Source organism: Notamacropus eugenii, chromosome 3, assembly GCF_028372415.1.
Source record: "Notamacropus eugenii isolate mMacEug1 chromosome 3, mMacEug1.pri_v2, whole genome shotgun sequence".
Classification (NCBI taxonomy): domain Eukaryota; kingdom Metazoa; phylum Chordata; class Mammalia; order Diprotodontia; family Macropodidae; genus Notamacropus; species Notamacropus eugenii.
The window spans coordinates 429330896-429347643 of record NC_092874.1 but is presented as its reverse complement, the minus strand read 5'-3'; the positions used below and the strand labels follow the sequence as shown (position 1 = coordinate 429347643).

Below are 16748 nucleotides of genomic sequence, written 5' to 3'. Positions count from 1 at the left end.
CTCCCCATAGACCCAATTATTTTCTCTTCCTCGAAGACGAGGCGACTCTCTCTGTTTCCAGTGCCCTGCTGGGTTGGTCCTGAGCTCTAAATATCTCCTGAGTCGGGAGATGGGGGAAAAAATCGATAGATAGAAATCAGTTGATTCGAACAGATAGGAGAGAAAAGAGTTTAGGGTGTAAGTTCCAGGAAGGGGAAAGTGCTCAAGGGGATTTTTGAATACATATTTCTTCCTTCTCTCGGCATCCTCTAACCCCACAGCATGTGCCTCATCCTTACCTGCCTCACCGGAGCCAGAGACCGGGTATTCCAGAAGTAAGATCAGGGCGAGCCCCAGAGCCATCATGGTTGCTAGAAGGGCCGGCTTCGTTCACCTCCGAGCCCAGCAGCCACAGCCCAAGCCCTGGACCCCCTCCTCAGGCCAGCGGGGCGGCCGGCTGGGCCATGCTCTCCACTCTTTCCCGGACTTGGAAGTTTGGGGCTCCCTCTCACCAGCTCACTGGGCGCGGGAGTGCAGGGGAAGGCATCGCACTCTGGAAAGTTGAGGAGGGAGAGAAAGGGGAGGAGGATGTGCGGAGGGCAGAGAAGAGCACAGGTCAGGCTCACCCGGACACACCTGTCCCCTGTACCTTTCTTACCAAGTTACTGGCTAACGAGTATCGGCTTATTAGGGGTAGGTAAGAACCCTCGCCCAGATCTAGCCCGGCGAGAACGCTGCGCACCCAAGATGAGCCCCAGTGCCGAGCTTCGTGCTCTGCGCTAGTCCTGTGACTTCCTCCCGTGCCCAGCTAGCAAAGAGGGAAAAGGATGCGGGTGGGGGGTGGGGACAGCGGGCCTTGAAGAGTCACCGTGCCTTGTCCGGACTCCAGCATCGGGCTCCCAGGCCAGCCAATACTTAGCTTTGGGGAAGGGGATGAAAGGAAGGGAAGGGAGACAGATCAGAGCAATCCTAGAAGACGGCTTGGAGGAGGAGGAATGGGGGAAAGTTACATTATTTCCCTGCGTCACCAAACCCCTTTTTGTCCTGAATCCTGTCGGTGACCCAGAGTTCCTGGGTTTCCTGCAGCTGCCCGTCACCCCCAAAGCGCCCTCCGCCCCTTGCAGGGAGTACTCTTTCACTATGCTCAGTCTGGCTCCTAAAACTGGCTTCACAGTAGTTTGCGGTTTGTCAGCCTAGATTAGAGGTTGGGCGGGGGCACACTTCTGGCCCTTTAAATTAAATGCCCAGCACGTGGGTGTCGCCCCTCCCTTCCCTAGGGTCGCTACTATAACCGCGTTGAAATTGTCTCAGGAGCGCCCTCTGTCAATGCTTCTTCATCGTCATACATACCTTCCCTACGGCATCGTTCCTCCCTTTATGGATGGCAGAAGTCATCTAATCAATCAATTATCAATCAATTATAGGTCATGGTCTCATAGAACAGTAGAGCTGGGAAGGGTCTTCAGACTAAAAAATATTAGGTTTGGAAAATCAAGGATTATGAATTTGACTGCACACACCCCTTGGCAGAGCCGGACCCTGGTGAAGGATTGGATAGGTTTGATCCATCTTTTAAACAGCAATTTTCAAATGAGATGGGATAGCTGCAAATCATTGATCATCCTAGTTTCCCAAAGATAGTGAAGATATGCATGGGGAAGGAAGGAGTAAGCTGAAGTCTCTGAGGAGCCAAGAGCTGATCAGAACTTTCAGAAAGGGTGTCATTAGAGAGGTCTGAGAGGCTGAAGGAAGTGGGGCAGGTCAAGGGGGTCAGTAGAAGGGATGACATAATGAAATGTAATCTCTCGGCGGGCAGGGATTGTTTCACATTTGTATTTGCATCCTGAGTGCCTACTTCAATGCCTGGCATTTAAGAGGCACTTAATTCTTAAACAAACAAACAAATAAGTGAATGAACTTCTAATCAGAACTGGGCTCTATGGGTAGCCATACCATGGAGAGAGAAAGGAGGTTCGGAGGAAGACCATTCTAGGTAGCTGAGTGGACCCAATGTGGACAGTTATCGACAAGTATGACATGAAGAAGAAATGAAGAGACAGTATTGATGGAATGGTGGTAATCCACCCCATTACGACCTGCATGCTGGATGGATTTTCTTTTGTTGACTCACCTTTCAAGAAGGAATGGGAGAAACTGAATTCAATATCGACGAAGTCCTGATTAATTTATAATGACCAGAAACTCATGTCATGGCAATATTGATGCTTTTAAAATGTTAATAGGTCATTCATTTTTACAATATATTTATGCTTCAATATTTAATTAATCGCAGTCATTACTAATTTAATGACACCAACCCATGATGTACAAAAGGACAAAATTAATTTGCAAATGAGTTGTAGCTTTTATCTATTGACTCTTTCCCTGCTGCCTAGAGTCATAATTGGTTCTCATTCATTCTTACAAAATTCTTTCCTTGACCTGTCACCCCTTCAAAAGCATCATGTTCTGCTCCTCCCTATATCATTAATTTTTACTAAACACTAATATTTACTGAAATAATAAGAAGACAAAACTCAGAAATACGGAGGCAAAGTGATTTGTCATATAATTGTTTAGTTCAAAGAGAGATGGGTTAAGACTAGGTTGCTTGGCTCAAGAGCTGATGCTCTTGCCACCACACCATGCTACTTCCACATCTTATATATTTGCTTCCCCCACACTCCTCCTCCCCCTCACCCCTGGGTAAAATGAGAAGTAGGTGATATTGACTCTTCCTTCCTAAGGCACTTATTGTATGGGTTGATGGATCTGAACTCAAATAAAAACAGATCCTGATAGGCTGCATATTAACTTAGAAAACCATAAATTAACATCTAAGTTATATTGTATTTTTATTTGGTTACACATTTCCCAATTACATGTTAATCTGGATGAACTGCAGACACTTGAGGAGGCCTGGGCTGCTTTTGGCCGCTAGTTTGACACCTCTGGTCTTGGCCACTTGTTTGGTACTTGTAGAATTAATTTTGCATGTGTGTATGTATGTATATTTTCTCTTCTCAACTAGAATGGAAGCACTTGAGGCCAGGACATTGCTTAAACATTGTATTCTTCTTCCAGCAGCTCTCTTATACCTAACATATAACATATACTTAACATAAGGTTGGACATCCAGTAATACTCATTAAAGTTCAACTGAGTAATGCTCAATAAATTTCCATTGATTACTACATGTAAGAGTCACAATGACCTCGCTGAAACCTTAAACAAAGAAGGCAGGGAACTCCAAATCCCCTGAGTCCCCTGGTCAAAGTCATGTCTGTAGTAATGTCCAGGAACCCCTTTTCCTGACAGCTGAGAACCTGCATATCAACTAAACCACCATTCCCTCCAGTTTCCCCAATATAAATCAGCACCAGTGCCAGAAGCTTGACCTACACACCAGGTGTGGATTTCTACTCCTCTCCCCAAAGTCAGGTTCTGTTTGACCAGATCAGAACCCTATAAAAAATTCACTGGTTTTGGCCCCAGACCTACCCCTCATATTGTGGACATTTCCCCTCTATAAAGTCTGTTTGCTTCACTTTCTCCCTGCTAAGTCCTGGCTCCTGCAGGCTGTGATATGTCTTAGAGTGCTCTACCTCCCAACCACATCAGTGTTCTCCTTTGGAAGCATCAGCTGTTTTCTGTGATTGGGATTAATGCTCTTGGTAGCTTTAAGTAACATAGAAGGCAAAGGCTAGCCTGTACACTGAGGCTAGGACCACATTGCGGTTAGGCTGCCAAGGGGAAGTGTCTTAGGGACCCAAGGGCCCTTAGAGAGGCCTTGGCTCTCTGCTGCTAAGGCTAGGGAGGTTGATTCCTCTCAAATTAAAATCAGCAAGCACAACTGAGCCATTTCTGCAATGGAATTAGGATGGAGATAATACATCTTCTCTCCACCCCTGACTTTTGTTGTTTGGTTGTGTCTGACTCTCCGTGACCCCATTTGGGATTTTCTTGGCAAAGATTTTACAGTGATTTGCCATTTTTTTTCCTCCAGCTCGTTTTACAGGTGAAGAAAATGAGACAAACAGGGTTAAGTGACTTGTCCAGGGTCATACAGCTATTAAATGTCTGACACAAAATTTGAACTCAGCTCTTCCTGACTTTGGGTCTGGTGTCAGTCCACTGTGCCACCTAACTGCCCTGCAGCCTAAACTAAATTGCCAGGAGAGTGGCTTATTGCATGTGAGTTTCTCCACAGTGGCAGAAGAGAAATAGCTGGCCCCAAAGCATCCTGTCCAGGACTTTAAAATGCTTCCTGGCTCAGACCCTTAGATGGCCTTCTCAAAGAAGCCCAAGAAACTCTCTAAGGTAGGGCAGGCAACTGAACTCTGCCACTTTTATTGCTGCAGCTACTGAGAAAGAGCCTCCAATTGGTTCTCGGTCAACCACTAACAATACACTGAATCTACTACAGAGTTCACAGGTTCTCTGACGAGAACACTGGGCTCAGACCATTACACCTGCCAGAAGTCCTGACAGGAGACATAAGAATGAGACAGTAAAGACCTGGAGAAGGAGCCCAGTTTTACTGGAAACTGTGGGATTTGGGCACCCCCAACTGATTAGTCTCAGGAAGAACCCCCGGGGAACTTGGAGTTCCTCAATGTTATCTTCAAACCACTAATCACAAAGAAGGGGACAGGCTCCCAAAGGCATTCCCCATTTAGGGGGGCAGAACACCCCTAAAAATAAATAGATTTTTGACAGCCCCAGGGAGCCTCAATGCTCCTTATTACTGTGACTATTCACTGGTCCCCAAACAACACCAAACATTTCCCGGTCTTTATTGATTTTGGGTTCTAAGTCACCAAAGTGTTAGGAAAATCTTTCCTACATGAGGGCACCTCCATGAGCCTAGAGGACTTCATGGGCAATAAGATGGAAAAGATGCAGGTTTCCATTATTAAGTAACAGGTCCTGGCTCCCTTTAACTATTGGCACCATCACATTAATTGAGTTTACACTATAGTAGCCTCCATTAGCACCTATAAATCAGTATGGATTTCTTGGCTGCTCTTCTAATCCCATGGAACAAGATCTCATCTATCACCACCCTATTAATAGGAAGTGTCAAATAGGACCCAGTAGACTTCCTCCCACCAGTCAAAATAGCTAACTACATTCCCACCCTCTGCCCTCCAACTATAGCCAGGATAGGAGGAAACTGAAATTATTAGAGTTATATTGACATTATAGAAAGAATCATGGAGAAATTGAAATTGGAGTTGTGAAGGAATCAGAAAAGGAAGGTGTGTTGGTGAAAACAATATCCTCTATTAAGAACCCTACCCATCTGGTTAAGAAAATCAGGGAAGGAGGAGTGGTGCTTCACTTTTATGACTCAAATAGCATAGTTACCTCATCAGGATTGCTGAGAGTGCCTCATAGAAGGCACTAAAAAGAAATCAGATCTCAAGGTATAATGATTGGCAGCTAACCTGCTTTATTCAAATCCCATTACCAAGGCTCAACAGTCACCATTTCATATATGAGGCAACCCAATACATGTTGATTTGATTGCCCTTGAGCTGTCTAAATTCTCCAGCTATGGCTCCTGGGCTGTGCTGGTAGGACCTGAGACTTCCCTGGACTTCAGGACCAAAATGTGGCATTGAGTAGGTGACATCTTCTTAAGGGGAAAATCCAAGGAGAGAGCCTAGTCAGGGAATTTTCCATACTACCTGAGCACCTAGCTAGGAGGGAATGGGCAATAGCTCCTAACAAGATACAGGGGTCCTTTCACTCTTAAGTTCCCGGGGATCATCTGGTCCTCAGGAGGCCACCAGATCCTGCATCCAGTTAAGCTTCACCTCCTCAACTTGTGAGCTCCAAATACTTTGCAGGAGACTGGGATCTTTAGGGCTCTGAGACAGGCATATACTCTCCAAATTCTGCTAACTATCATTTACCCAATCACTCATAAGTCAGCAGAATCTACTGGGGGCCACAGGAATGGAGGCATTGGAGGCTGTGCCCTCCCACTAGTATCCACGGTGAATATTGAACACTGGGGAGGCCATGACCACTCCTTATTGTGCTTCTTGGAGCCTCAGGACCAAGCATCAGAGTAAAAGTTTCCCTACGAGCTTTGGGTACAAAGTAGCCCTATGCATTCCCTTAGAGAATCAAATCCTAGCTACCTGTCTGCTCCTCCTAGAGATCAAGAACATTACAAAAGATTCTCTCACCCAGTAGATAGATGTTTCCATTATATCCCATGTAAAGGAAAGTAACCATGAGAGACTTAACACATAAGATGGAAGTGGTGCCTCCAGAATTGGGTCAAACCTAGACCCAGAGAGTATCCCACCTGTTCTGAACCATGTGCATGGTGGACTTTTCCTCCTGGCCATGTAAGTGACCCATAAAGGAGATTACTGCTCCTCCTCATGTTGTGCCTTGGAATCCCAAACCTCATTCAAATTGTATTCAGATTGTGTGTTAATAGGACATTCCTCCTCAAGCAATTGAACAAGGTCAATATCTAAACAATTCAAAACTGGGCAAACTCCCCTATCCCCATCCCCCAGTCAGGGCAAAATGATAGCTGTGAATGATTCACTTTCAGGGGAAGCCAGGTAGCCAATGGTGTTAGCTAGGAAGAGGAGGTGGGTGACCGAGGTCACAGTGGTGCCTAAGTGTGTAGGACTTGAGGTTTCAGAATTTTTTATTCTTTCTGTTTGCCAGACCTGATCTTACAGCCTCTCCAAGGGCTGCCTCTACCCATCTTTGTATCTGCCAGAAATGTCTAACCTGAGGGAACTATGCGAGGGGCTTCCCTTACACCCTTTACCAGAGAACAAAGGGCGAAGGGACCGGCTGCCTCATGCCCCTGTGAGAACCCCCAACCTCACTCCAGAGGAAAAACAGGTAAGAAGTCTTGGATCTCCTGTCTTCCTGTAATTGCCATCTTGTGGACTCTCTTGGCCTCCAAAGAACCTCTCCTTTTCCTTATGGGAATGACTGTCTCTTTGAAAGAACTCTTGTTGCTGTGATATAATAGAATACTAATCAGGCTGGGCTTCAAAGGACCAGGGTTTGAGTCCCAGTTTTGCTGCTTAGTAGTTTTGTAACTTTTGTTAATAGACAACCACGTGGTGGTTTTGTAAAATGTTGCCTTCCCTGACTCTCATCTGCAAAATGAGGATGATACGGACGTGACCCACTTCGCAGGGATTTTACTGAAGAAATGGGAGCTCTTATCTGCAAGTCAACAAAATTCAGCCCCATAGGAGAGCTTCCTACATGAACTACAGTGAGTCTAATTCCAGACTAAGGAGGGATATAATTGACCACTATCTTTGGGCCCAACCATGAATTAGAATGGATTGGCACTGTAAAGTTCAGGACACGAAGCTCTGACTCCTAGTATCTTTATCAGTTCTGAGTTGGTTTAGAATCAGGCTTATGATTCCAGTATGGTCGTATTTCTTATGTTTTCCCTACTGGGTTTTAGGCTTTAATCTCTTCCCTATGATTATACCTACAGCCAAATTGTGAGCCCTTTGGCCATGGTTGTGGGGTCTCTCGATCTTATAGGCTGAGAAGTCATGTTGTGGGTGAACGCCTTGCTCCTGTCCTGCTTCTGGCACACGGTGGCTAAGTAACACCAGGCAAGGCGCTATAACAATGGCAGTAAGAAAGTCAACATTTACAGAGTGCTTTCATGTTTGAAAAGTACTTGAAATACGTCATTTCATCTGAGTATCACAACCACCACAAGCTGCTATTCATATTCTCATTATAATAGTGTGCTGCTATTATATTATTAGGTATTATGATGATTATCCTAATTTTCACAGATGAGGAAACTGAGGCTGGAAGGGGTTAAGTGTCCTTGCCCAAGGTCACACAGCTGGTAAGCATCGGAGGCTTGACATGAACTTCCTGACTTCACATTAGCACACTATTTACTTGTAAGTCCATAATTGCACTAAATGTCCTCTGAGTGCCCTGGGCAAGTAAAAATTGCAGAACAGATGACACCTTTGGGAGAGGGAGTTTCTTAACCAGTGAAATTATAGTCTTTTCTCTTCCCCAGTGACCTTGGGAAAGCCACTTAATGTGCCTCAGTTTTTCCATCTGTTATATGGCTATCATGCTGCCTCTCACAAGGAAGTTTTGAGGCTCAGTCCTCCAGAAAGCACTTTAAAAGATTATTATTATCACTACTACAGGGTATGACATGTCTCATTAAAAAGAGAAACTCTAAATCTCAGTCTAGTCACAGAGATCTCTGAGAAGAGTCATTTGGAACTGGAGGAAGTTGCAACCCTCCCAATACACACACACACACACACACACACACACACACTTCAGCCTTATCTCAATGTTTCCATGCAGATGTCAAAGGTTAGGGTTAATGACCTGTGCTCTTACATAACTCTCTTGGCTGGACACCAGGCTTATGGTCCTCTGTTAAAACCCTGGACTCGACCTGTAGTCTGTCTGTCTTTTCAATTAAACCAATCCATGATGCTTGTATTTGGCACCTATTGTGTACTCAGTCCTGTGTTCAGGTCTTCCAGAAAAACAGGAGGAGATAGTACACTTCCTGTGTTTGAAGTTGTGGACTTTTGTTTTACAGGTGGGGTAGTGGCAAGCAAACCATGACTAAACTCTGTGGCTCAGACAGTAAGTGTTGAAGGAGTCAGGAAAGGTATCAAGGAAGAGGCATGGCAGTGAAGCCTTGATGAATGCCCCATTGGAGAGATAGAGAGGAAGAGAGAAGCTTTCTACCACATGAAGCTTCACCTTTTGTTTTTTAACCACTATAATAGGACCTAGCCATCAATTCAACACAGCAAAGAAATTTTCAGTCCTAATGTAAAAATATTTTTAAAGTTTTCTTTTTAATTTTGATTCTAGACAGAACCTTCCATGTTAACAATACACTGAGAGAGTCTTACCTTGGATGGAACCAACAGGTTGACTTTGTTCTTTATAACTGGCATCCTCAACTGGGGCTCATTAACCCCTTTTTCCTTCATTTACTGTCTCATTCCCCAGAGTGGCTATGTCAAGTTTTTTTGTCCTCCCCATCAATTTCCCCCTTTTACTCTGATCTTAAAGCAAATGACCTAGCCTCCTACCTTGGTCTGTGCCTTCAAACTTCTCAGTAATATCCTTCCCATCTCCAAGACTAATCCTTATGTGTACCTTTCATCCCATCCCCTCCCTTCTCCATAGAGATTTAGCTTCAGCATTCATTCCCTTTCTTTCATGAGTCTTCTACTGGCTTCTTTCTTTCCCCTACTCTTGTTTTTCTTCCTTAAAAAAATTATGAACTTGACAAACATAAATAAACATAGATGTTTTCATGTGCAAAAAAGGATAGAAAAAGAGGCTAGTGTATGAAACTGAGAATATCTTATGTAGAAATTGTTTCTTTTTCAGTAAATATTAAATTTATCACAGTAGGAACAGCACTACCTTCTTTTTCTATATCTACTTCTGAACCTCTTTCTACTATATTCTATGTATTTTTAAATGCTTCATTGACATTCCTCTTTTTTCTTTTTACATCTTTTTTTACCCCTATAAAAATCTATGCCAGCCCTTCAAAATGCCCTCCATTGTAACAAATATGGTCAAACAAAACAAATTCACTTAGAGTCTACCTTTCTGCATAAGGGAACTTTCCCCAATCTGAAGTTTTCTCCTCTACAAAGTATTGGTTGAAATAAATGACCTCTGAAGACCCTTCCAACTCTAAATACTATGGATTGGACTAGATGTCTCCATAGTCATTTCCAGATCTAACAATCTTTAAACCAGACTCATTGAATCATAGATAGAGAGTCGAACAGGCCCTTCAAGGCAATCTGGTCCAACCTTCTCATTTTACATATGGGGAAGCAGGCCCACTGAGATTAGGTGACTTGTCCAAAGTCACACAGGTTACAATGCTTTAGAGGCAAGATCTGAACCCAGGACCTCTAATGTCAGAGGCAGTATTCGTTCTCTCCACCATGAAATCAGACTTTTATTGTTGGAAGAGATCTTGATGGTCACTTAGGCCAATCCATATCTGGAAAAGCATCTCCTTTATTCCATGCCCTACAACTGGCTATTTAGCCTTTGATTGGAGACCTCCAACAAGGGGAAGACTGCAAATTCCTGAACCAATTCATTCTACTTTTGGACAGCTTTAAGCCTAAATTCACTTCTTTGTGATTTCCCCTCATTGTTCTTCCTTCTGTTTTCTGGGGGTCAAATAGAACAAGTCTAATCCCTCTAATAGACGACAGCCCTTCAGGAAATTGAAGCCACCTATGGTGGACCCACATATGTCTTCTCTTCTGCAGGCTCCTTATCTCATATCTGACCAAGGATGACTTTCCTGTGACTATAAAACAGTAACACCAATAGTCAATGGGCTCTGAAGAGCCAACATCTTGAGCAAGGGTAGCATCAGTGTTCAAGGGCACAACATTGAACTTTGAAGTTGAAGATCAACTTTCATTGGGATATATGAGTTCTGGTACATTTGGTTTTTTTTTTAAGAACAATAATAACATTTATAGCCACAGGGATGTTAGTGGGGAGAGGAGTGAGATTTTTAGCAGGAGACTGAAAAAAATCCTGATATTTGGCCAAAATCTCATAATAACTTCCCCACGGTGAAGGGGAGGTACTGAGTCATGCTAATTAGTCTGTACAAGATAACACTTTTAGACATCATTTGCTAATTTACAAAACACTTTCCAGGAACCTATCTTACTTGAGCCTCACAGAAATCCTGTGAAGTAGCTAGGATAGAGGTTGTGATCTCTGTTTTATTGGTAGAGAGACTGAAGTTCAGAGAGGGAAGGCAGTCACACAGTTATGAAGACTTCAACTTCCAATCCAGTGCTCTTTCTGTAATATTGTTCTTATCCTTTTATGGGAGTCGACTTGTTTTCACATGACTTGCTTACACATGTGGAACATAAGAAAAATGTAAAAAAGACATTATTGTATGCATGTTTATATAAATATATATGCACATATACAAATGTGTATACATACAGATGCCTGGGAATTTGCATATATATAATGTAAATGTGTATATATGCATACACACACAAACACGTATGTGTGTATTATACCTATTTATTCATTCACTTATCGGGTGGTTATATTCTCCAAGGGCAGCTAAGTAGTCCTGTGGATAGAGTGCTGGGCCTGGAGTTAGGAAGACTCATCTTCCTGAGTTCAAATATGGCCTTGGACATTTCCTAGCTGTATGATCCTGGGCTAGTCACTGAACCCTGTTTGCCTCAGCTTCCTCATCCGCAAAATGAGTTGGAGAAGGCAATGGCAAACCATTCCAGTATCTTTGCCAAGAATACTCTAAAATGGAGTCACAAAGAATTGAACACAACCGATAAAAGTGAACGACATATGTTGAACTGAACATATGCTTCAAAATAAATTCCCATTCCACAAAGTAGAAGAGGTAATTTTGACATCATGACACTTTGAAATCCTTCTTCTTAGCAGAGTTCTCCTTTAAAGAGGTATCCAAAGCAATTGTTCTAAGTATTTTAAAAATATTAAATTGAACATGATGGTAACAAAATTAAAGTATCCATGTTTTTTGAATTTTGTTTCCTTCTGTGTATTTTAGAAATGTTTTCTTGATTGTCTTCCTTTTTTTCTGTATCTCTAGATCACTACCCATTAACCACCCTGCCCCTCTCCCAATATTTCCTTGTAACAAATAACCATAGTCAAGCAAAATTCAACATATCACCCAGGCCTGAAAACATGTGCAGCATTCTTTAATAATAAGTCCTGGCTTTATAGTCTCTATCCAATGTTGGACAGTATTCTATGGTTTCTCCATGAGACCTTGTACCTTGATATCTGAAGTCACTTCTTAAGGGTTCTCCACACCCTTCCAATTGGACTTTTCCTCAAAATTGTTATGAGGGCACCTTTCATCCTGCTTGTCCGAAGTACATTTTGGGATGTTTGTTCCAGGCATAGAGACCTTTTTGCTCCTTGACCCTCTCCTCTTCTGTATGGGGCAGCCAGGTTTTGGCCGTTAATAGGTTAGGAGAAGGGCAGTGGATAGAGTGTCAGACCTGGAGCCAGAAAGTCCCAAGTTCAAATCCAGCCCCGGACACTAGCTAGCTGTTTGATTCTTGGCAAGTCATTTAACCCTATTTACCTCAGTTTCCTCATCTGTAAAATGAGCTGGAGAAGGAAATAGCAAACCACTCCAGTGTCTCTGCCAAGAAAACCCCAAATGGAGTCATGAAAAGTTGGACACATCTAATCAACTGAACACCAACAAATACACACACATATGTATATGTGTGTACATATAATACATATCATACATATAATGTACACTTATGCATTTATATATTTTTATATAGTATCACCCTGGACATTCAATTACATGTGAACACACACATTTAATAACCATAACTCTCTCTTCCTTTATCTCTGAACTCCAGAGTCATCCTATATACATATGTGTGTGTAATATATGTATATTTACATATATATGGAGATTATATATATATATAGATAAGGAGATTCACATATGTGCATAGATACACACATATAAATACATAAACACTATATTCTATATATAAATATATAGAATAATCTATATATACATATGCATTCACATACATGTATGTGTATATATGTGTGTATAAAGTGAAGGCTTGTCTTGGAGATTATGTATAGATACACATGTATATACCCACATGTGCGTAACTAAATATACATAAATATAAAATAAGTGTAATGGAGATAGATACACACATGTGTACATATATACAGACCTCAAAATATTCTTGAAAAATCAGCAAATAAGATGTATCATTACTACAGACATAATTATTGCCTACAGTTTCTCAGAGATAACACTGATCCATGAAAATGTGTGTGTGTGTGTGTGTGTGTGTGTGTGTGTGTGTGTGTGAAATCTTCAGTAAGATCCTCAAATGACTTAGCTCTTAAGCCTTCTTGTTGCACAGGATCAGGTTAGTGACTAACAGCACCATCTGGTGGTTCAACTAGTTATAACTCCAGGGAACTCATTGAACAGCCTAACCTAGCTGGAGGTTGTGGGGCAGGGGAGCAGTGAGTGAGATGGTTGTGGAGGGAAGTTGGTACTAGGTTGTCTTAATACCAGACTCAGGTGTTTAGACTCACCTTTGAGATAGATTGTCCTTGCTTAATAACTTCTCATCTCCTCTCCTCTTCTGTCTCTCATAGCTGGCTTTGAAAAATGCTCTGCGATACTTCCCTCCTGCAGTCCATAAGATTTTGGCACCAGAATTTGCCCAGGAGCTAAAGCTATATGGGCACATCTACATGTACAGATTCTGTCCAGATATTGAGATGAGGTGAGTATCTACAGGACCACATTGCAGGTGGTGGAGAAGAAAGACATAGAGATCCTGAGCAATGCTAAGTATTGTTAAGATAAACCAGGTTGGGTAAATAAGAAATATACCAAGATATTAGACAATTTCTACTAGCTCAAGTGTTTCTTATCATTTATCCCCTCTTTCTCCTTTTCTGGGGGAAAAAAGAGATTATTCTTGTAGGATTTCAGTGAAATATTTGATTAACCTCTGATGGGTTGCGGTGGGGAGAAAAATTATAGATCATTAAAAAAGGAAGAACCCTTAGAGATCATGTGGTGTAAGCTCCTAATTCAGCAGACAAAGATCATTGATTTGGAGCTAGAAGGTACCATCCCATCCGGAGATTCTTAGCAAGCTCTCTTCGCTCTGCTTCCACTGCCTTGAGGAAGCTAGACGCCTTTCACTAAGTTGAATGAATTACCCAGTCACATTGCATCTTTGTGGCAGGGCAAGCCCTCACATCTAGGTTTTGTGATTTGCATGGCACAACTTGTCTATGCTATCTTTCTCAAAGAAGAGAGGGAAAGGTTCATGCCATAGATTCAGACCCTCTTTTATACCCTTTAATCTAGCTACCAAAAATTGTCCAGGATGTGAATAGGGATGGAAATGTGAAATCGCTGTCTTTTTAAAACACCTATTATATGTAAGGTACTAGGCTAGGCCCTAGGAATACAGAAATAAAATATGGCACAGTCCCTGCCTTCGAGAACAAAGGGTCTGTGGGAGGGCAGATGCAACTTATACAGAAACAAGTATAATTGAACGTAGAATGCAACAAGGGCTAAGGAATTCAGGATAAGTATCTTGACGAATCTGAGAAAGACTGACCATTTTCACCTTGGGAGTAGGAAGAGTATGAGGGAAAGGACAGGTTTCTTTCTTTTAATATTCATTTTACAATTTTTTCTTCCAAATTTTCTCCTTCCCTCCAGTCCCTCACCCACCCATTAAGAAGGTGAGCAATATACTAAAAGGAGATGTTTCAACAAAGAAAGAGGAATAGGGGAAGCCAGCATGAGTAGGGAGAATAATCAAAGGCTTTGAGAAGGGAGAGGTCAGGACAAGGGCAGGAGAAGGTCATCTCCAGCTGTCCTTGCTTGTGTCTCGCTTCCCACCTGGACACCCTGGCATTCCTGAACTCTCTTAACGCCCTCTCACAATGCCTTCTGAGGAATTCACAGCAGTCACAGCAACAGTAATCACGTTCCGCCCCTTCTAATAATATGTTCACTCTCTATCCACTGACCTATGCACCTCTCCATTTAATGACATGGTGGCTAAATACACAAAACTGAATGACTTTTAAAATAATTCAATTTTAAAGAATTGGCTACTAATTTGGACCTGAGTACTTGATCAGGGAACGGGAACATAAGAGAGACGTTTTGTAAAAAGATCAGAGGAAGGAAAATGTACATCTGAACTTGGTGAACCATGAATTCCTCTTCACAGGGATCTTTGATCTTAGCTTCAAGGCTGACACATACACGGCATTGGGAGATGAGTGACTTTTATCATATTTGCCCCAATACAGCAATCATTTTCCAATATGTGTACTATTTTTTCTCTTTCCTCCTGTCCTACTGGGTATATCTGTCTTTCAGGGCCTACCCAATTGAGAACTATCCTTGTAAGACTAAATCAGCTGCGGCAATAATGCACATGATTATGAACAACCTGGATCCCTCTGTAGCCCAGGTAAGTCACTATCATGATGCTTACCTCTCACACATGTGTGTGCATATGTGTATGTAGTCACAGAGAATACCTCTTACCCCCATCTCCTCACAGGATAACCAAGGCACCTCTCGAACCACTTCTGAAGCTCAGAGTTCAAAGAAATAGATTCTAGTTAGTTACTAAGAATTAATATGAAAATAAAGAAAGTGTCCTTTGAGAGAAAAGCATGCTTTTTTTAAGGATGTATCAAGGATTGAGGAGAAGATAGCTTACTTTTCATAGCTCTATGTTAATACTCCCCTAGCTAATGCTACAAGAGAGGAAGAAGACTTCATGGAGCATACTGGAAGTGCATTGGGAGACAGCATATGGTAGAAAGATTACTGGATTTGGAGTCAGAAGGCTTGGGTTTGAATCCTGATTTATCTACTTACTGACTAACTTATTTGACGCTACTCCTATCCCACTGCTCTAGGACTCAGCTTTCCTATCAGTAACATGAGTGGGTTGGAATTGATGACATTTAAGGCCTTTTCCAGCCCTAAGTCTTCTGAATTGAAGACTGATACAATCTGAACAGGGGAATTCAGGGTGGGTAGGATGTTGTGAGCAAAAATGAGTATTGCATGTTCATGGCACATTGAGAAGCCCATCTTAACCAGGCAGAGAATTTGTGTATGGGGGTAGTGGAACACTAGTTTTAATAGGTAGGTCAGGATCAGAGTATGAAGGTCCTTGAATGTCAAACTAGGGAAAATAGATTTAATTCTGTGGCTAAGTCAAGTCAACAAGCATTTATTAAGCAGCTCCTACTATGTGTTAAACACAGGATACAAAGATAGAAAGAGTTCCTATTCATGTGGGGCTCATAGTCTATGGAGGAGACAACATGTAAATAACCACTTACAAACAAGGTACATAAATACACATAGATATAGATAGATAGATGATAGACAGATGGATAGATAGATAAATGGATAGTTGGATAGACAGACAGATGGACAGATGGACAGGTGGATGGATGAACAGGCGGATGGATAGATGGATGGATGGATGGGTAGGTAGATAGATATGATGAATTGGAGATAATTACACAGAGAAGGCACTAGCATTAAGGGGTTTGGAAAAGGCTTCTTGAGGAAGGTGAGATTGAACTTGAAGGAAGCCGGGAGGTGGAGGTGAGGAGGATGAGAATTTCAGGCACAGGGGACAGTTAGCAAAAATGCCTAGCATTGAGAGATAGTTTTGTTCAAGGAAAGGAGTAGGGGCAGTTGGGTGTAAGAAAACTAGAAAGGTTGGAAGGGGACATATTATAGAGGACTTGGAATCCAAACCCTGAATTTTACATTCTGATAAAAGTTTCTGAAGAAGAGAAGAACATGATGACAAGGAAGTCTTTGAAAGCAAAGATTATGACTTTAGATGACCTCTGTAGTCTCTTCTTAGACATTTGGGCTCAGTAATGACATCCTATTCTCCTGGGTACTTCACTGTGCTCTTTTTCCAAAGTGGTAACAAAACTAAGCCTGGCATTGCTTTAAAACAACACAAGCTCATCCAGTCTCTGATCTCATCCTTGTTCTCCAGTTTCCCCAGGAGCTCGTGACTTATGGAGGCAATGGTCAGGTCTTCAGCAATTGGGCTCAGGTATAGTGCATTTCAATATCTGATTAAAGTATAGAAATTTGGTCTTGGGCT

The 16748-nt window shown here is 42.2% G+C and overlaps 2 protein-coding genes across 6 annotated transcripts in view; one reads left to right on the top strand and one right to left on the bottom strand.

Moving 5' to 3' along the window:
- LOC140497433 (netrin-4-like) overlaps positions 1-1188 on the bottom strand; it is a 61385-nt gene extending 60197 nt beyond the window's left edge. Inside the window, exons 1-2 of one of the 4 annotated variants that reach the window (XM_072598369.1) lie at positions 638-1188; positions 279-532 (exon numbers count right to left, since the gene is read on the bottom strand). In XM_072598369.1, coding sequence (XP_072454470.1) covers positions 279-345 — 67 coding nt within the window. In that variant the 5' untranslated portion in view covers positions 346-532; positions 638-1188. Of the gene's footprint in view, positions 1-278 lie in introns of all 4 variants that reach the window. The other 3 variants (XM_072598370.1, XM_072598371.1, XM_072598368.1) reach the window with 3 other exon arrangements.
- A 5443-nt stretch (positions 1189-6631) lies between these two features.
- Positions 6632-16748, top strand: part of UROC1 (urocanate hydratase 1) — a 49466-nt gene continuing 39349 nt past the window's right edge. For both annotated transcript variants that reach the window (XM_072598359.1, XM_072598358.1), the window contains exons 1-4: positions 6632-6861; positions 13213-13343; positions 14975-15068; positions 16638-16697. In XM_072598359.1, coding sequence (XP_072454460.1) covers positions 6736-6861; positions 13213-13343; positions 14975-15068; positions 16638-16697 — 411 coding nt within the window. In that variant the 5' untranslated portion in view covers positions 6632-6735. The remainder of the gene's footprint in view (positions 6862-13212; positions 13344-14974; positions 15069-16637; positions 16698-16748) is intronic.